The 21,445-nt window shown below is 42.0% G+C and overlaps 1 protein-coding gene across 3 annotated transcripts in view; it reads right to left on the bottom strand.

The window, feature by feature from the left end:
* The window catches only part of ARHGAP10 (Rho GTPase activating protein 10), a 361,433-nt gene that overhangs the window by 251,408 nt on the left and 88,580 nt on the right, over positions 1-21,445 (bottom strand). For all 3 annotated transcript variants that reach the window (XM_034959225.3, XM_003815856.5, XM_008968883.5), the window contains 2 exons: positions 2,696-2,791; positions 2,561-2,622 (listed from right to left, as the gene is read on the bottom strand). In XM_034959225.3, the coding sequence (XP_034815116.1) occupies positions 2,561-2,563 (3 nt within the window). In that variant the 5' untranslated portion in view covers positions 2,564-2,622; positions 2,696-2,791. The remainder of the gene's footprint in view (positions 1-2,560; positions 2,623-2,695; positions 2,792-21,445) is intronic.

Raw genomic sequence — 21,445 nt, 5'->3', positions numbered from 1 at the left:
CGCAAAATTTAGGAATGAGTGCAAATTATATTAGGGCTTTTGAGGACATATGTCTCTGTCACTTTTTTTTTTTTTGAGATGGAGTCTCGCTCTGTCGCCCAGGCTGGAGTGCAATGGCACCATCTCAGCTCACTGCAACCTCCGCCTCCCGGGCTCAACTGATTCTCCTGCCTCAGCCTCCCAAGTAGCTGGGACTACAGGTGCCCACAACACCCAGCTAATTTTTGTATTTTTAGTAGAGACAGGGTTTCACCAGGTTGGCCTGGCTGGTCTCAAACTTCTGACCTCAGGTGATCCACCCACCTCAGCCTTCCAAAGTGCTGGGATTACAGGCATCAGCCACTGCGCCCAGCCCTCTGTCACTTTTTAAATCCAAATCAGTGTCCTCCCGCAGCCCTAGCCAACATAAACCCCCACCAGCCACCACCCAGGAAATTAGAGTGACACCTACGAAGCCAGCTGCAGTGACAGGGAGGGCAGTTCAGAGTGCCTGCTTCTTAACACATACAAGCTCTACCTCCTAGATGCCATGTGATCTAGGGCAAGGTAATGTGCCTCAGTTTCCTCATCCATTAAATGGGGAACAACAGCAGAATCTCTCTCATAGGGTTGATGTGAGAATTCAGTGACTTAGCATTAGGTAAACAGCTTAGAACAGCTCCTGGCTGATATGGTTTGGCTCTGTGTCCCCACCCAAATCTTACACGAAAGCGTAAACTCCATAATCCCCACATGTCAAGGGCAGGACCAGGTGGAGGTAATTGGATCATGGGGGTGGTTTCCCCCATGCTGTTCTCATGATAGTGAGTTCCTGTGAGATCTGAAGGTTCTATAAGCATCTGGCATTTCCCCTGCCTGCACTCAACTCCATCCTGCCACCTTGTGAAGAAGGTGCCAGCTTCTCCTTTGCCTTCCACCATGACTGTAAGTTTCCCGAGGCCTCCCCAGCAATGCGGAACTGTGAGTCAATTAAACCTCTTTCCTTTATAAATTACCCAGTCTCAGGTATTTCTTCATAGCACTGTGAGAACGGACTAATACACTGGCACACAGTCAAGGTAAACCAACTTAGCTAATATGTCCAGTATTATTTCTACCACATCTAAACCCACTCATACACTTACACTATAACGTAATTCTAGATAGTACTCATTTTCAAGAATATAGAAAAAAGAATCCGTATTTTTTTTTTTTTTGAGACAGAGTCCCACTCTGTTGCCAAGTTTGGAGTGCAGTGGTTCACTCTCAGCTCACTGCAACCTCCATCTCCCAGATTCAAGCGATTCTCTTGCCTCAGCCTCCCGAGTAGCTGGGATTACAGGTGCATGCCACCACACCCAGCTAATTTTTTTGTATTTTTAGTAGAGATGGGGTTTCACCAAGTTGGCCAGGCTGGTCTCGAACTCCTGACCTCAGGTGACTCGCCTGCCTCAGCCTCCCAAAGTGCTGGGATTACAGGCATGAGCCACCTCGCCCAGCCTGAATCTGTGTTTTTTTTTTTAAGCCTGAAATAAATGGTGAGAATAGATGGTGTGTCACAACCTGGTAGCAATTCTGCTGTAAATCTGGTTTAATTAAAGAATATCATTAGGAAGGTAATGTAAGCTTTTAAGAAAAGCAGACAATATTCAATAACCCCAAAATTTACAGTTGAGTGCAAATGAGATCATACACTCAAGGCACTCAGCACAGCACTGCATATGAAGAGCACCCCATGGGGGACAGCTGTTTTTTGTTTTTTGTTTTGTTTTTTCTTTTTTTTGAGACAGGGTCTTGCTCTGTCACCCAGGCTGGAGGGCAGTGGCACAATCTCGGCTCACTGCAACCTCAGCCTCCTGGGCACAAGTGATCCTTCCACCTCAGCCTCCTGAGTAGCTGGGACCATGGGCACATGCCACCATGCCTGGCTAGTTTTCGTATTTTTGTAGAGATGGGGTTTCACCATGTGGGCCAGGTTGGTCTCAAACTCCTGAGCTTGTGCAATCCACCCACCTTAGCCTCCTAAAGGGCTAGAATTTCAGGCATGACCCACCATGCCTGGCCAAGGGTAGTTCTTCTTATTCTTGTTATGATCATGAATCTTGATGCAAAGTGGGATCTCAAAGACTTCCAAGGCCCAAGTTCTCTCCCTTTCCACACAGCCTAGAAATCTACAGGAGTATGAGTCAGGCGCTAACATTGCCCAGCTGTCCTCTGTTTCTACATAAGCTTTTCTGCTTTTATCCCCCTGATATATTAAGCTTCTGCATGAGAGCCTACATAAATGAAAGTGCTCTGCTGCAACAAAAAGCTAGAAAGCAGTGATGTAGTCCCACTGTCCACTTTACAGATGAAGAAGTAAGGCCTTGGTCGAGAGGCCCAGCAGCTTCTCCAAGTTCTGACCGTGGTCAGCACCCTCAAGGAACTAGAAATCAGGGCTCCGGAAACCTCATCTTTCCATTACAATGCACTGCTGTACCCAGAGACAAATGCTTCACAACTTCTACCAGAACCAGCTTTCAAATCCAGATTTTTTCCCCCTTGAAAGCTGACTTATTCATTTACACCCCTCTCAACTCACCATAATTTCTCTCTGTTCCTCCAGATTCTTCAAAAAATTTGAAAATTCACGTAAGGAAGCATCTGTAAGAAGAAAGGAGTGATTATTTGGTGGCCATGGCAAGGGAAAACAAACCAAAATATCATGTTTAATTACCTATGCATCGTTCATCATCTGTCACAGCATCACCGATAAACTCAAACTTAAAGTCTCTGAGTGAATGAGCAAACTTCCGCTGGGCCACTGACAGACCTAGAAAGAAAAGTATAATGATGACTTGGGTTCTTGTTTTAAGTCAAAGCATAAAAGAAATTTATTCCTCCTAAAATTGGTAAAGCTGTAGAGCTCTCCTCCACTCAATCTATGAGAAGGCATGACCCAACTCCCTTGCCAAATGGCCCGCCATCTTCAACCTGGCACGCTCTGGGTAGCCTCTGACTTCTAGTTTATACCCTGCCACAGAACAGATGCTGAAAAAATGTTTATTCCCTCCCCTACCTCCTTCTTCCTCAGATCTGATTATTTCACATTGTTCCCTAAAGTATTCTCCCTTTCTCTGCTCACTCCAGTCAGGACTTGCCCAATTCTAAAGTTCAGGCTGTGATTAGGAACACACACACCTGATAGTGGCTTGATGCAATCTGGCTGCGTGCCATGGTTTCAGACATAAGGAACTCAAAAGCCCAAGGTCAGCCAACCAGCTGCTCTTAACCAATTGCCAAATAACCACTCCAGCCAGAGAAACCCAGAAGATTCAAAAAGAATGTTCATAGAAAACAGCATCAGAGAGGTAACTGAAGGCCAAGAAGAAATGGTAGGAAGAATTAATTCCGCAAAAGACCTACAGAGGTCCTCATCTTAACTGGAGATTAATAGTGGAAAACTCTACTTCTAAAATAGGCTAACATTTATTTTACAGGCCTTGCACCATGCTAGGTGATACACATTTCATTTCATTCAAAAATTCTCAAGAGATATATAAAGATTATTATACCATTTTACAAACAAAGAAGCCAAACCTCAAAGATGTTGAGTAATTTGCATAAGGTTGGCACAGCTACAAACAATAGCAGCAAAGGCTTGCTTCTTCTTCAGAACCACTGGTCCAAAGGCCACGGCCTGAGCAGTATACAATCCTGCCTCTGGTTTAAAGCACTTTCTAAGAAGGTGTTCACTGATTTCTGCACTTCACACAGCTGCTGTCTTCCTGTGTGTCTCCTTCACACATTACTGTCATAATGAAGACTGAGTCATATTATGGTAATAAAATTGTTTAATAGACTATTTTTAGAGCAGTTTTAGGTTCACAGTAAAACTGAGCTGAAGATACAAAGGCTCCCCATATAGCCCCTGCTCCACCACGTGCACAGCCTCTAACCTTTTGTTCAACATTCCCCACTGTAAGTTTCTGAAACTTCATTTTTCCTCTAATTCATGTTTATCGTGCTGTTTGCAAATTTTAAAAATAATATGTAAACACTGAAAGACCTAAATATGAAAAGGCAAAACTGTAAAACTTTTGGATCATACAGGATTTTAATTTCTTACACCTAAAGTATAGAAGAAAAGCACCAAGCATAAGGTGAAATGGGATGGATTGCAAGCATGGACCAATCCTCCAGCCCTCCTTGCAGGCACATCTCAGTGCACTGACATTGCAGCTCCTCCCATGGAAACTCATCTATTTCCCAGCCCTTGAACCTGGGCTAGTCTTGTAGCCAATAGAATACAGAGAAAGTGACACTGTGCCAATTCAGAGCCTCCACATCAAGGAATGTTACACACCTCTGCTCCACTCTCATGGAACCCTCAGTCTTTCACGAGAACAGGCCCAGGCTCGCCGGCTCACTGATGAATGACTCCTGGCTCAGTGGCCCCGTATAGTTGCCGCAGCAGCAGCCCACCAGCCAGCCAGCCAGCCAGCCAGCCCTGTACATGCATGAGGCCGTTTGGAGGGACATGTAACTGCCCAGTGAGTAAAGCGCACAATGGAATAAATGGCTGCTATTTTAGCCATTAGGTTTGGGGGTAATTGAAAAGATAAAGAAAAATTAATAAAATTTGGTTGTGTTAAAATGTAAAATATGGCCAGTGTGGTGGTTCACACCTGTCATCCCAGCACTTTGGAAGGCCAAGGTGGGCAGATCACTTGAGACCAGGAGTTTGAGACTAGCCCAGCCAACATGGTGAAACCCTATCTCTACTAAAATTACAAAAATTAGCTGGACATGGTGGTGCATGCCTTTAATACCAGCTACTTGGGAGGCTGAGGCACGAGAATCACTTGAACCCAGGAGGAGAAGGTTGCAGTGAGCCAAGATCATGCCACTGAACTCCAGCCTAGGCAATAGGGAGACCCTGTCTCCAAAAAAAAAAAAAAAAAAAAAACTGGCCGAGGTAGCCCACGCCTGTAATCCCAGCACTCTGGGAGGCCAAGGCAGGTGGATCACCTGAGGTCAGGAGGTGGAGACCAGCCTGGCCAACATAGTGAAAACCCATCTCTACTAAAAACACAAAAATTAGCCGGGCGTGGTGGCGGTTGCCTGTAGTCCCAGCTACTTGGGAGGCTGAGGCAGGAGAATCGCTTGAACTCAGGAGGCGAAGGTTGCAGTGAGCCAGGATCACACCACTGCACTGCAGCCTGGGTGAGAGAATGAGACTGTCTCAAAATAATAAAGTAAATAAATAAAATAACTTAGTTCCTAATGTAAACCAGGCAAACATACAATTGTTCTCTAAGATCTAGACACACTGGTTGCTCTTGGTTCACACATGCCAAACTCACTCCAGTTTGAAAACCCTTTACTTGCTATTCCCCGAGGCTACATCTTTACTAGCCCACTCCTCCAACACCATGGCTCAGCTCAGGAATCCTCCCCACCTCAGCCTTCCTAGGATAGGGCTAGTCCTAGGCACCGTGGCCCTCTCCATTCTACTGCCGTCTTATTTCCTTCATAGCACTTATTCATTCACCCAAACTTATTTAGTCAATATTTGCGCATTGTCACCTATCTTCCCACTCTGGAACCTCATTTCCCTGAAGCGACGGCTGTCAGTCTTATGCTTCTCTACATCCCTGAAACAGCAGCCAAACCTGTAAATAAGATACAATAGGCTGTGCACGGTGGCTCAGGCCTATAATCCCAGCACTCTGGAAGGCCGAGACGGGCGGATCACCTAAGGTCAGGAGTTCAAGACCAACCTGGCCAACACGGTGAAACCCCATCTCTACTAGAAATACAAAAAGTAGCCAGGCGTGGTGGCAGGCGCCTGTAGTCCCAGCTACTCAGGAGGCTGAGGCAGGAGAATGGTGTGAACCCGGGAGGAACCCGGGAGGCGAAGCATGCAGTGAGCTGAGACAGCGCCACTGAACTCCAGCCTGGGTGACAGAGCGAGACTCCATCTCAAGAAAAAATAAAATAAAATAAATAAATAATAAAATAAAAATAAAAACAAAAAAAGATATAATAGGATGATTTTATTTCATGTACCTATTTCCAAATACTGATAGTTTGTGGGCTTATAATTTTTAGTAGTTACATACACATTATTCTATTTTGCTGTTTGCTTTGCCAGATCGCAACAGGATCTTGTTTATATGTGTACATTTACACATAATATATACGAACATGTTTGTTTATATTTACTTACCTATGTATTTTTTATATATTGCTATGAATAGACTGGCGTAAGCTATATAGTCTTCCATTGGAGCTGTTTCATTATTTTATCCAAAATCACTAGATCAAAGGCTGCAGGTTATTTTAAAGATGGTGTTTCATATGGTCAGAATAGTAGATTCTCTGGAAAGTTAAAACTGAAATGCACCAATTTTTCAGCATTTCATGCCTAATTTCATTAGTTGAAAATGTTTGTAACAGATTAAATTGGGGCTCATTTGCATAACTAATCTGATGTATTTCTCCCTATGTAAAGAGCATGCTTTGTACCTGTGCTAAGAATTATAGTTATATCATTTCTTCATTTTAAAATATAAGCATTTCTATCACTCATTTTCCCCTTTCTGGTGATCTCCTCTTAGGGTTTTACCAGAGTTCATTATGCAAAATTTCCACTGTTAAAAATCTGACCACACCATATTCTATTTCTTTTAATAATTATAAATGTAATTTCCTTTCCATTACTTTATACATTTTAAATTTATTTTCCCATGCAGTTCATATTTTATAGATGTCTTCTTCTTTTCAAAACAAAAGCATAAGGCAGTTTGCTAAACTTAATGCAGTCCATTAAATGTATTTTCTTTCCAATATCATTGCACATAAAACTCAAGCAGTTTCTGACTAAGTTAGTTACAAAGACCAGCAACATCTCTGCCTGGATTAGATGCAGGGCAGGGAGAATAGAGGAAACTAACCAACTAACTTTTTTTTTTTTTTTTGGTGACAGTTTCACTCTTGTCACCCAGGCTGGAATGCAATGGCAAGATCTCAGCTCACCGCAAACTCCGCCTCCCGGATTCAAGCAATTCTCCTGCCTCAGCCTCCCAAGTAGCTGGAATTACAGGCATATGCCATCACCCCCAGCTAATTTTTTTATTTTTAGTAGAGATGGGGTTTCTCCATGTTGGTCAGGCTGCTCTTGAACTCCCGACCTCAGGTGATCCACCTGCCTCGGCCTCCCAAAGTGCTGGGATTACAAGCGTGAGCCACCGCGCCCAGCCTAACCAACTAACCTTTATTGAGCGCCTGCTCTACGCTAATTGACTTACAAATATTATTTCAATTATTCTTAATACACCAGCAGGGTAGGTGTTGCTGTTACCTTTAAAAAAAAAAAAAGAAAGAAAGAAAAAGAAGAAGAAAAAAAAATAGGTTCAGAGATAGTTTAGTGACTCAATCAAGTCACAGACCTCTTTACACTGCTGGTAATAAGTCCTGGAGGCAAAGGATCAACTCCCTGGTTTCTCAGACTCCCACCAATGTCCTTTCCATTCCACCATTCAATCTTTCAAGAGATTTCACGTTATTCCCAGGTCCTTTTGCCCAGATCTCAACTGGTGTGAAACCATCAGGCTCTCTAAATGACTCTAGTGCAGAATTGCAACTAAATGGAAAAATCATTTATTTGTAACTCCATGCCCCCTATTCTCTTCTGCCTGCTAATTCCTGAGTATTGTGAATTAATACTGCTCTTGAGATACCCTCAAGGCTGTTATATATTGGTGGATAATGCCAAGTCTGACTGTGCACAAAAAGCACAGCTAACATAAAAGAATGAATGTGACCTGCACCCTTCAAATGAACTTGCCACTTCAGAGTCTTCCAGACTTGAATTTTTGTGTCTTGATCTACAGGCAAATAGGAGAGACAATGTAGGTGATCTAATTCTTCCCAGGGTTAGGAGCAGTTTGAGAGATGAGGGGTTATATTTGAGATGTGCTAAGTTTGAGAGGTAGGATACCACATGGAGAGAGCCAACCTCGTTTTGAATTCAGGTGTGGACAGCCTCCAGATTCTGGCCTGAACTGCCACTGCTTGTCCTTGATTCTACAACTGAGAAAATTATTTCTTATAGCAGAGCCACCTATTTATCAACAATTTTTAGTTAAGACCATGAGATATTAGACAAACAGACACTCTGCTGGGGGGATGGGGAGCATCTCTGTTTGGGTCACCCTACCTTGACTGCCCATCTAGGCAGCACTGTCAGTGCAGGATAACCCCTTAAGTTACAAGCCTGAGCCCTCGTCATGAAGTTGTCACTACTAACTCCTACAACTTCCCACCCCACCAACGAAAGCACTAATGGGGATGCTTTTAGAAATGCAGCATGTTCTATAATCCTGGGCTTGAAAAGAAAAAGGGTATGGTCAATAAATATATTCTTGTCACTCATTAAATCTGAATACAAGATTCTTTATAAATCATAATAGATTCCATAGCCCTCTTTAAAATAGACAAATTGCACCTGGAAGCTCATAGTCTTTATGTAGAGAGCCACATAATTAGATTATCAACTACGCAAAGGTCTGCTGAGGGAGCTGCCCCTGACTCTGCACATCAAAACACGCACCAAAATTCTTTCATGTTTTATCTAAAGAGGAACAGGGTACAGACTCTAAGAATTTAGTACCCTTCATGCCAGCGAAATAATGTTGACATTAATCCAAGTAACTTGGAAGTGAAATGAAATTCCTCTAGGATTGTAGACTAGCTTCATATTTTCCTTCACGTTTTCCTGTTTTACAAAACCAGCAGTGGTACTATATGCAAAAATGGCATTATGGCTTCTCTGTACAGGTTAAAAAATAAAGCAAATAACTAACTCATTTTTTAGATTTTAAAAATGCTGCAAACAACTCATAAGCCCAGAATGCATCACGGGGCTAGTTTAGGCCTAAAGGCCAAATCACAGGCTGTTCCAGAAGCAGCTCATGGGCCAACATTGTCTCTGGCTCTATTCTGGTAAAGTATTCCTGGCCCTAACTCTGAGTCCAGCTTGCCTGGGGTGTCTGTGTAATGAATTCTTATCATAGAATACACAACATCTGAAGTCACTTGAATGACCTGAAGTGACAAATTTATGGAGTAAAAGGAAAACAAGTAGAGCCCACAAAGGTGCACAGGCCCCAAAAGAAACCCGTAAACCTGGAGCACAGAGCTCAAGGCCAATATTGCACATGACAGACAACCAAACACCAAAATAGCCAAATAATTATGAAGAATCCTTCAGGAGTGATGTGGGGACTGGAGAGAATCCCACAGGCAGCTCCAAACTGGAGACCACCATCCAGCCTTCCCTAAACATTCCACAAATGCTGAGAAACTACTGGGGCTAGGCACTGTCTGGAGAGAGTACCTGCCACATCAGGATGGGAGATAGGACGGGAATGCTGGCAACCACCTAGCCCACTCGTTTTCCAACTGTCTTTGGCCACAGATTCCTCTGTTTAAAGAAAATCTCATTTACAGTAGGAACAGGAAAACCAGATAAAACAGCTGACACTTATGTATTCATTTCCTATTGCTGTAGTAACAAATTGCCACAAATGCAGTGGCTTACAACAATGCTAATTTATTATCTAACAGTTTTTGGACGTCAGAAGTCTAAAATGGGGGAAGTCTCATGGGGCTAAAATCAAGGTGTCAGCAGAACTGTCTCACTCTGTCACCTAGACTAGCGTGCAGTGGCACTATCATAGCTCCCTGCAGCCTTGAACTCCTGGGCTCATGAGAAACTCCCACCTCAACCTCTTGAGTAGCTGGGACTACAGGCATGAACCACCACCACCACGCCTATCGCCTATTTTTTTATTTTTTGTAGAGATGGGGTCTCACTACATTGCCCAGGCTGGTATTGAACTCCTAGGGTCAAGTGATGCTCCTGCCTTGGCCCTCCAAAGTGCTGGGATTACAGGTGTGAGACACAGTGCCCAGCCTGACCTTTGTTTCTGTCATCACATCTCTTCTCTCTTTCAAGGACCACTGTGATTACAATGGGCCCTACGATAATCCAAGATAACCTCCTCTCCCCGCTCCCCCCGCCGCTCCGGCCAATAATCTCAGGGTCTTTAATCACATCTGAAAGTCCCTTTTGCCATGTAAAATAACATATTCACAGGTTCCAGGGATGATTAGGACAGGACATCACTGGAGGGCCACCATTCTGGCTACCACACCTTATAACATCAGGTACTCTACTAATCACTTTACGTTTGTAGATTCGGTTAACTATCACTACAGCAGAAGAGGACACAGACACAGGTTACCCAACTTGCCCAAGGTCATACAACCAGGAAGTAGTGGAACCCAGAGATGTGTTGAGAGCAGACTGAAGGTGGACAAGGGCGGCAGCAGGGTGACAAGTTAGGAGGCTCCTGTCCTGATCCAGGTGAGAGATGAGGAGGGTCCTTTAAGGATTTTCTGGTAACTATGCCAACACCTAGTGAGACTCAGAAGTCTCAACCTAATGACTGTGGACTCTAGGGGCAAACAAATCTTTTAAGCTTCTTGGCTTCAACGCCAAGAAAGCCTGGTTTAATGGGTGCTATGGTAATTAGTAGGGTGGTGGTTCCTCTGTATTATGGGTTGAACTGTGTTCTCCCCAAATTTATATACTGAAATCCAAACCCCCAGAACCTGAGAATGTGTCCTTATTTGGAACTAGGGTCTTTACAGAAGTAATCAGTTAAAATGAGGTCATTAAGAATGGGCCCTGCTCCAATATGACTTGTGTTCTTATAAAAAGAAGAAATTAGGACACAAGAGAAACAATATACAGATGAGAACACTATTTCAAAGCATTGTTTTTAAAGATCATGGAAGTTACGCTCAATGACAAAACACAGCATTATTCAAACATTTTGGTAGCAAATATAGTAACTTGGCAAATAAAGTGGTTTCCCAAATATGCTAAGAAAGGGAATACCAAAAGAAAAACACTCCCACATGCGGGAGTAATGTCAAGACAAGCTACCTTGTTAACCACAGAATATACTTAGGGCCCAAAGCAAATATTAGTAGGGATTTAGTTGTCAGGTGTTCATCTCGCTTAACAAATGAGTTTGTTCACTCCTCTGCCATTGGAGTATCAACATTCACGGCACAAATGAGAAACTTAGTTCCCAATCAAAGCCAACAGTTACTGTATAACTCCCTCATTTCTCTCAAATTCTTTAATATTTATTTTCCTTCAAATAAATTTAAAGCTTGGAAAAAAAAAAAGATGCATCCTAGCAAAGGGCTAAAACATCCTCTTTTGTGATCCAAGACAAGCCACGATGATAAGAACTAAATGAACCACAAGAAACGACCAACGACTTGTTGGGCATCTATCACTTGCTCAGCACAGCCCATGGTGCTGTACGAATACAAAGAGGGTGAGGCTGCTGCCCTAAGGAGTCCATGCCCTAGATCTGAGAGAAATCACCAGCCCGTGTTGCATAGGAACGGAGGGGTCCAGATTTGCAAATTCCACAGGAGTGCAATAGAAGACATATTCCAAAAAAAAGAAGAAAATAAATTAGTGCTATCAGGAAAACACAGCATGGAATATGGAGACTTGAATATAGTACTAAAAAGTGAGTTCAATTTACATCACTTTAAATTGCAGAAGAGGTATTAAGGCAATAAGAACAAAATGAGAGTAATCCTTTCGATGGGAAAGGAAAGGACTACATATGCTATATAGCTGCTGTTAAGTTAGGACCTTTTGAATGCAAAGCCTCAAATAATGAGAATACAATTACGAAGAGACCAGGAAAACATGTGAGCAACTTGCTTTGAGAAAAAACTCACAGTACAGCTATGTCTGAGATCTTCTCCCTGGGCCTCTGCCATTAACCTAACTTGGCTTCTCTCTGTGTGTTTAGTTTTCTCTGTCGCGTGCAATTGTCACATCTTCTCTTCTACTTCGTATTAATTCTTGCTGTCAGACTCTGGGTTTGCTGCCATGTCACTGCCTGGCAGGCCTGTCCTCATGCCATTAGTTCATGGCATTCTTTCAATTTCGGCTCCCACGGCTTTTTCCTTCTGATTTCCCAAATTAAAATTCTCAAGAGAATCAAATTGGCTTGGCTCATGTTTTTCCCACGGAAGGCCATGACAGAGGTAGCTATCTGGTGTCCCATCCCAATCAAATCAGCCACCCCAGGAAAAGGAGAAGAGGGAGGACACAGTCCTCAGAGAGCTTTCTCCCCAGCAGGGGCTGTGGGCAGAGCAGTGTCCTTCACAGGAGCTGTGAAGTAGCTAGCAGAGGCCGTGAGTGACAACTCGGGTATAGGCCAGTGAGTATAAAAACATCCCTTAAAGGCCAAAATTATGTTTGAAGACTTTACTACATTAACACATACAATTCCTTTATTTAAAAAAAAAAAAAAAAAGGCTCCTAAAGGCAGAAACCAATCCATGTAAAAAATTGCAACAGGCAGTACCTGAGTCCATGAGATGGGCCACTGAAACATAAGGAACTGTGTTCAACATAAAGAAATTTGAACACTCATTATTAACTGGAAAATTGTTTCACACCAGTGCTTCCAAGCAGGTTAAGTATGTGCAATAACCATCTAATATTTATTTAGCACTCCCTATGTGCCAGTCGCTGCTCCAAGTGAGTACTCTGCATGTATTAGTGCATTTAATGCTCACTATAACAAATTACGTGGACATTTTCACACTGTATTTTATAGACAAGCATAAGAAGGGGCACAGAAGTCAGATCACATTAAATGGTAAAGCCAGGCTTCGGGTCCTGGGTTCAGTTCTCAGTCTAAACCATCAAAATATGCTGCCTTGGTGTGGGGAACAAACACTGCTCAGACCACAGTTGGGCCACAAAGCCCTTTCTTTACAATGTCCTTGTAAAATGTATGTGAATAATCAAAATATCTTGACTATGTTGAAATATTAGAAGAGAAGAAAGAAGCAGAGGTGGGGAAAAGGCTTTATGGGCAGCTCCTGGGGAAGGAACAGTTCCCAGGAAGACTGGAAGGAAACGGAGAGCTACAATGAGGAACACAAAGCCAACAGGAGGAAAGAAGGAAGGAAAGGAAATCTGGAAATGTGGCTGTTAGAAAATGAATGTGCTGGCTGGGTAGTGAGGTCTGTGAAGTATTCCTCACAAGCAAGGTCAAGGTAGACCCCAGAATCAACATCATCCACAGCACCCTAGAGCATACTGACACAGGCCTGGACCTCCTGAAAACTAGCTGTGTTCAAAGAGGGAGAAGGTGTTACATAAATATGTAACCAAGTACCCCATTTTTCAAAGAGATGTTTTCTTTTTTTCATTCCCCACTTCCTACGCAGCCTTTTAGAAATGCTAAAAAATAGCTTTTTACTCCCTCCTTCACCAGCCATTCCCTACTAAGTTCATCCAAGTCCTCGAGAGTTAGTCAATTTACAGACCAAAGCATGCCTGCTATGGAACTCTCACCCATCAGGAGGTTGCCTCGAGAGAACAGTCGAAAAACATTCCCACTACTGTCTCCCACCTGAGGGGTTTAGGGCCTAGTCACACCCATGAAGACCCCAGCAGTCACCAGCTCAGCCGCCTCGTTGATAAGGCACCAAGCTAACAGGTATCCCCCACCCTGCTTACACCCTCCCTTGACTTTTAAAAGTGCCCACTTTCTGCTCCAAAAGCTAAGGGGTACATTTGGAGGTGGGACACCTGTGCTTCTTCCTCTAAGCTAGCTTTGGAAATAAATCACCGTCTTTATATCGGAGCTCACTCTTGTTAATTGCACTCTGCAAGTGGCTAGCGACCAATCTGCAAGCAGGTTACAGATAAGACACAAATGTCAACTTGTAAAACATCAATGAAAGCAGGAGAAAAGTATGCAGTTGCACATAAAACAGCTGTTTAGAAGGTAAGCTCCCCCCCCAAAAGAAAACCTTAACCAGTGTTTTGTTTTTTGTCTTTTTAAAAAAAAGCCATTTCATATTTGTCAGTATTTTTCAAATATTCTTCACTGAGCATAAACTGCTTTTAAGTAAAACAAAAAGAATGGATGGTACCCAATTATCAGGACAGTCAGGGCTGCAGGATAATGTGGCCATGCTTACAAGTCAAGATTGTCATTCCTGGGCTGTTACTTGAGGATCTACACAAATCACATGCCTCAGGTAGACCAAACTCCCTAGGAAGCAGTGAACCCCAATATACACAGTGGGTTCACACATGTTCTACACTTGTTTCAGAAGCCAATGTGTTAAAAGAATGGCCAGTATTCCAACGAGGAGCTACTAGAAGACAAAGAGAATTCTCACAAGAGGACACTGGGGGCCTGGGGCCCGCACTTACCAGTCTGACTTGGGTGGGACTCAGGGTTGCAGCTAGGACATGGTGAAGCCAGGAATAAAAGAAGTCCCTTATTAACAGAAGCTGTTGAACTTAGTAGCAGAACACTGAAAATGAAGAGGAAGCCAGGCTTGATCTAAGGGCCACAGGAAAAAGAGGATTAAGGCAAGGAGCTAGGAAGCAAAGAAAGAGTTAGACTTGAGAAAGTCAAGTATGGAGAGCCCCCAGGGGAGCTAAACTTGTCCCCGAAGGGAAACTCTGAGGTCAGGGATATTTCTATTCATTTTGTTCACTGCCATAACCACAGGGTCTAGAACAAAATGAGGCACAGAGTAGATGCTCAATTAGTATTTGTTGAGTTAATGAAGTGACAGACCCTGTCATGATGGCTTTAGGAAGATTCCCCAGATAGATCTTGCAAGAACCCAACCCTGTGGGCTCTGTTCTAAAAGATGGGACAGTCACTGAGGGCCCTCTATCTGGACTACTGCCCTCACCATACCCTAAGGCACTACAGAGAGGTCTCTGATGTGGAGGCAAAGCACTGTATGTGCATTTAGGTTCTCCACAAATAGGTTTACAGTTGTGTTACTTCAGGCCCAACACATTCTCCAGCTGAGCCTGAATCTCTCAGACTGGCAACTCTGCACCACCACTTCCAGAATTTGTAAAGATGAGATGTAAACGTTCAGATGGTTAATATAAAAGTTTGTTAAATACTCAGAAGCCACAGGTTCATGTAAGACATCTTCAACCCAATTTCTGATGCAGAAGTTAGAAGACTTGTTGCACCTTTTAATTCATCTCTGCCAAGTTTCAGAGCTAAGGGCCAATGATAATAATGGGGATAATGTTAACTGTGAACAATGAATGCAATTCACAAAATAAATAGAAATCACTAGTAAACACCAAAAAATGTTTCCAACTTCACTAGTAATAAAAGAATGCAAGTTTTAAATAATAGTTTTCGCCAGATGGCCAACTATGTTTCGAACAATGAAACGGTATTTGCAGGAGCAAGGGTAAATGATCTCTTGCCTGTAATGGTAGGGAAGAAAAAAGGGAGAATCTTGTGCCCACCACTCAATATCACTCCTTTCTTCTTCCCGCTCAAAAAGGGTGAATGTAAATAAGCTGCTATAAGAAATTGAAAATCTCTATAAAGAGATACTATATGTGACATACTTATAGAGAAAATACTAAATGATGGTATGACAGTTGTTAATAGCAGTAGTCTCAACCTTAAAATTTAGCATATATTAAAAACAAAGTAAAGTTAGGTATCTTTTGGAAAAGCGTTATCCTAAATCTCCTTGGCCTATAGCAGGGGTCCCCAACCCCTGGGTCCCAGATCAGCAGGGGCATTAGATTCTCAGAGGAGCGTGACCCTATTGTGAACTATGCACACGTGAGGGATCTACGTTGCACACTCCTTATGAGAATCTAATGATAAATGTTATGCACTTGAGTCATCCCAAAACCATCCCCCAACCCAATCCATGGAAAAACTGTCTTCCATGAAACCAGTCCCTGGTGCCGAAAAGGTTGGGGACTGCTGGTGTACAGTATAGTGCAATGATTGAGAATGTGGGTCTGAAGTCAGAGTGGGGCTCACAAACCCGTGTCACCAGTGACCAGCTGTGTGACTCTGGGCAGGTGACAATGCTTCCGAGCTTTAGTTTCTTCATCAACAACCTAGAACCAATATTGGAGTTTACATGTTGAATTGCAGTGAAGGAAAATAATGAATCAAATATTACTAAGTTATCCTGTCTGGATGACAAAGATTGGTGGAACCATTAAAAAGAAAAAGGGAAGTCAAGAGAGGAAGCTAATTTAAGGTCAAGAAAAAAAATGCATGTTAGCTATTTCAGAATGCAGCAGATTAACTACACAAATTCCACAAACGGTTGCAGATAAAGGTCAGGGCCAGAAATTTTGACTGTCGATTATTTGAAGAAAGGTGATTAAAATTAAATAAGGAATGGTGTTTTGTTTTTTATAGAGATGAGGTCTTGCTATGTTGCCCAGGCTGGAGTGCCGTGGCTATTCACAGGCACGATGCTATACTGATCAGCACAGGAGTTTTGACCTGCTCCATTTCTGACCTGGGCCAGTTGGCTCCTCCTCAGGCTCCCAAGAGGTCACCATACTGATGCCAAACTTAGTGCAGACACCTGATTAACATCGCACACTACACTACAGCCAGGAACTCCTGGGCTCAAGAGATCCTCCTGCCTTGGCCTCCTGGGAAGCTGGGACAACAGGTGCCACCAGGGCAGCTGGCAAGAATAGTTTTTAAAAGGAAAAAGTAGAGGAAATCTAGAGTTGAAAATAGAGAATTAAACTAAGAAGGAGACACAAATGGAGAGCAGAACAGAAGGGAGGGGGCAGAGGGAGAAAAGGCAGCTAAAATGAGGTCCGAGAAGAGTGCAGAACCAGAGGGGGCCCAGAGTTGAGAATGCTCCAAAATGCCAAATGTTTTTAGGTTGTCATTTTTGGCAAGAAATCATTCTATGACAAATCATGCTTGATTCCTGCCTTTCCCTTAACCCCCTACACATCCACTCTACATGCAAACATCCCACGGATCTGCTCACTTCTCTATCTCCACTGTGAACACATTACTCTGCTCCCACTCTTTCCTCCAACCCAACTCCCACACAGCAGCAAAACTTAACTTAAAATATGAATTGGATCTCCTTACCCCCCTGCTTAAAACCTTCAGTATCATTCTGTTGTATTCAGGATAAAATCCAATTCCTTCCTAGAGCCTGAAAGACCCTGCATGATCTGATCTCTGCTCACTTTGCAGCCTCATCAACCCCTAAGCTAACCTAACTCCAGCTTCAACAGCCTCCCTTCTGTTCCTGGGGAAAAAAAAATGCCAAAGTTTTTTCCTTCCTTGCAGTCTTTGTACATGCTCTGCCTTCCTCCTAGAATGCACTTCTCTCACCTTCTCCAAAACCCAAATACAACCTGCATAAGAAACCCCCGGCTAGCTCTAAGTGGGCTCACCTCCGACAGCCTTTGTAACTGGGGTCCCACAGTTGTTAGTTGTATATAAAGTAGATGCACACAGTGGCAGGATGTGCGATCCATACTTTCTAACTTCAACTATCTTTGATTCTAAATCGGTAGATTACTGAAAAGACCACACAAAGACATGTAAGAAATAATTATTCATTGAACAAAGATCCACATGCCTATAAAGCACATTTTCCCGTTACCTTTTTATTACTGATACTCTGGATTTAACTTCATCATTGATTCTCTCTTCCCCTATACACACATACAACCAAAGGAGGACGAGGACCTTCATGAACTTTCTCTGGACCATTAATACAATTCAGGCTCCAGTTCAAAGGACATTAGGCAGGAGACTGCTAGCATCCTCTAGTCACCAAGTGATATGGGGTTCATTACTCTATTTGTTCAACTTTTTTCAAAACTGATTTTGTGTGCTTTTTTACTTATTTGATTACAATTATGTCTCTAGTATAAAATGCCATTGATATACAGTCTTTATTTGCTCTATTACAAGTTTGATATATAATAATTTGGTTTCAAATATTTTCCTCTTTATGGCCTTTTTTTGGATTATGCTTTTGAACTCTCTATTTTTAGGTAGTCAAATGTTTTTCCATTATTTTGAAGAAGGCAATTCCTTCTGTCACTTACACACTTAAAATACACCGACCTCTTTACGTTCCTGACCATTTCAGAAAAATTCTCTTTAATTTTCTAATTTTCCTACATTTAAAAAAAAATAATTCTGGAATATAAGTTCTTCTGTTCCTTTTTCTTCTTGTATCACCTTTTGAACAATAGTTTCATGTCACACTTTTTATTACCTAATATAATCACCTATATTTTTTCTTTTTTAGAGCTTTAATTATCATTTCAAAATTCTTAACAATAGTAAGCATCTACTGTTATGCAGGATATTTCATATAAAAATCATTCCTAATCCTTAGAAATCCTACAAGGTAGATCTTATGTCTCCATTTCATGGATTGGGGGGTGGGAACAGACCTCAAGGGAAGCAAAATATGTCACACAGTAAAACCAGAATCAAACCCAGGTCTCTCCAATTCCTAACTCATGACCTTGCCATTTTCAAAGTTTCATTCTCAAACTGTTCAGCAGAATTACCTGCCCCCATACTAAATGGCACTGGGCTGTTAGGTTTAATTTGACATATGAATTAGGTGTAGCATCCTTTCACCGGGTTTCACGCTTACTAGAGACTTGGAAAACCAATGGATCTACTTCTTAGAACTGGGTGGCAGGGGCAGTTTCGTGGCACCTACAGGCAATGCTATTCAAAATGTTGGCCCCTTTAGCTGGGCAGGATGGCATACACTTGTGGTCCCAGCTACTCAGGAGGCTGAGGCAGGAGGATCACTTAAGGCCAAGAATTCAAGGTTGTAGTGAGCTATGATGGCATCCCCACACTCCAGCCTGGGCAACAGAATGACATCTTGTCTCAAAAAAGATAATATGCTGGCGCCTGAAGGGTTTGTCACAGGGTCCCTGCCAGACAAGGAATCTGTATAGAATGTAAATTAACCAAGTCACTAAGCACCTTTGTTTAACTAACATTTTCCCACAGCAATACTTTCTTGATGAAAGCAGCAAACTCCTTATCATAAGCAACAGTCTTCAGACAGGCATTGATCTATAAGCAGCAACTCCATCCCCCCGCCCCCCCAAAAACAGAAAAAAAGCCCCTGATTACTTAATCTGGTACTATATAATGCCAGATTATATTAATAATAAATTATATATTATACAATATTCATATATAATAATTTATGTTATCTGATTACTATAATCTGGCATTACTATAATCTGGTATTGAAACACTTTTGGACAAACTAACACAAAAGTCTAAATGAGACTAACATTATGAAAAGTGAGATAATAGATATACGTAACTATGATGTCTGGAGAGCCGATTTAGACAAATTTAGAGTAAATTTGATCCGACCTGGAAAGCCGCCTGGACTCTAGACACTGAGGTGGTAAGATGGGTGGGGAGAGCTCTCAGCATTGCAAATCTGCCCTGCCTGGATTCAGTCACTCAGCTCCGTCAGCATGTGTGCATGGTAGTTCTTGTGAGTTAAATAAATATAAACAAAAGGCTTAAAGTATGGATTTTATAAATAAAAATTTTATTATAATAAAGGGCTCATTGGGTGGGAAATATTGTATAAGTACAAACTTGTGGGCTTCTTTTTAGCCTTCAGGGTTGGAGAGTAAATAATCTTAAATTTGAGACAGTTTGGCATTATTAGCCCTTTGTGTTAGCATAAAGTTTCATCGGCGTGTTATCCACACTGTATGCAATATTACATGAGTAAGATAGTTAATTTACCTTTTTTATATCTTTTTAAAGAGACAGGGTCTTGCTCTGTCGCCCACGATGCAGTGGTGCAATCATAGCTCACTGTTGCCGCAAACTCTGATCTCACGTGATCCTCCTACCTCAGCCTCCCAAAGTGCTGGAATTATAGGTGTGAGCCACTATGCCTGGCCTAATTTAAATTATAAATTATTATTTTGCTTTGGTTTTCTAAGAACTAGTTTTTTAAAAAATGAAGAGAAGGGATATGACAAATCAATATTGTTAAAATGGCCATACTGCCCAAAGCAATTTACAGATTTAATGTTCTTCCTATCAAACTACCATTGACATTCTTCATAGAATTAGAAAAACTATTCTAAAATCCACATGGAACCAAAAAAGAGCCTGAATAGCCAAAGCAATTCTAAGCAAAAGGAATAAAGCTGGAGGTATCACATTTCCTGACTTCAAACTGTACAACACGGCTACAGTAACCAAAACAGCATGGTACTGGTACAAAGACACACAGACAAATGGAACAGAATAGAGAGCCCAGAAATAAAGCCTCACACCTACAACCATCTGATCTCTGGCAAAGTCAACAAAAACAAACAATGGGGAAAGGACTCCCTATTCAGTAAACAGTGCTGGAACAACTGGCTAGCCATAGGCAGAAGACTGAAACTAGACCCCCTTCCTTACTCCATATACAAAAATTAACTCAAGATGAATTAAAGACTTCAATGTAAAACCTAACACTGTAAAAACTCTTGAAGAAAACCTAGGAAATACCATTCTGGATAGAGGACCTCGCCAAGATTTCATGATGAAGATGCCAAAAGCAACTGCAACAGAAACAAAAATTGACAAATGGGACCTAATTAAACAAAAGAGCCTCTGCACAGCAAAAAGAAACTATCAACAGAGTAAACAGACAACCCACAGAATAGGAGAAAATATTTCCAAACTATGCATCTGACAAAGGTCTAATATCCAGAACCTATAAGGAGCTTAAATTAACAAGCAAAAAACAACCTCATTAAAAAGTGGGCAAAGGACAAGAACTTTTCAAAAGACGACATACATATGGCCAACGATCATATAAAAAAAAGCTCAGCACCACTCATAATTAGAAAAATGCAAATCAAAACTACAATGAGATACCATCTCACATCAGTCACAATGGTTATCGAAAAGTCAAAAAATAACAAATGCTGGCAAGGCTGTGGAGAAAAGGGAACACTTATACACTGCTAATGGAAATATAAACTAGTTCAACCAGTCTGGAGATTTCTCAACTTAAAACAGAACTATCATTTGACCCAGCAATCCCATTATTGGGTATATACCCAGAGAGGAATAGAAATCATTCTACCATAAAGACACACATACATTTATGTTCATCGCAGCACTATTCACAATAGCAAAGATATGGAATCAACCTAGATGTCCATCAACAGTAGACTGGATAAAGAAAATGTGGTACATATACACCATGGAATAATATATGGCCATAAAAAAAAGAACACCATCATGTCCTTTGCAGCAACATGGATGGAGCTGCAGGCCATTATCCTAAGCAAATGCAGGAACATAAAACCAAATATAGCATGCTCTCAGTTATATGTGGAAGCTAAACACTGACTGCACATGGACACAAAGAAGGGAACAACAGACCTGGGGGGCTACTTGAGGGTGGAGGGTAGGAGGAGGGTGAGGATCAAAAACAAACTACCTATTGGGTACCATGCTTATTACCTGGATGACAAAATAATCTGTACACCAAACCCCCA

This window comes from Pan paniscus, chromosome 3, assembly GCF_029289425.2.
Source record: "Pan paniscus chromosome 3, NHGRI_mPanPan1-v2.0_pri, whole genome shotgun sequence".
NCBI classification, from domain to species: Eukaryota; Metazoa; Chordata; class Mammalia; order Primates; family Hominidae; genus Pan; species Pan paniscus.
The sequence above is the reverse complement of the archived record's forward strand: the minus strand, read 5'-3'. Positions and strand labels throughout refer to the sequence as shown.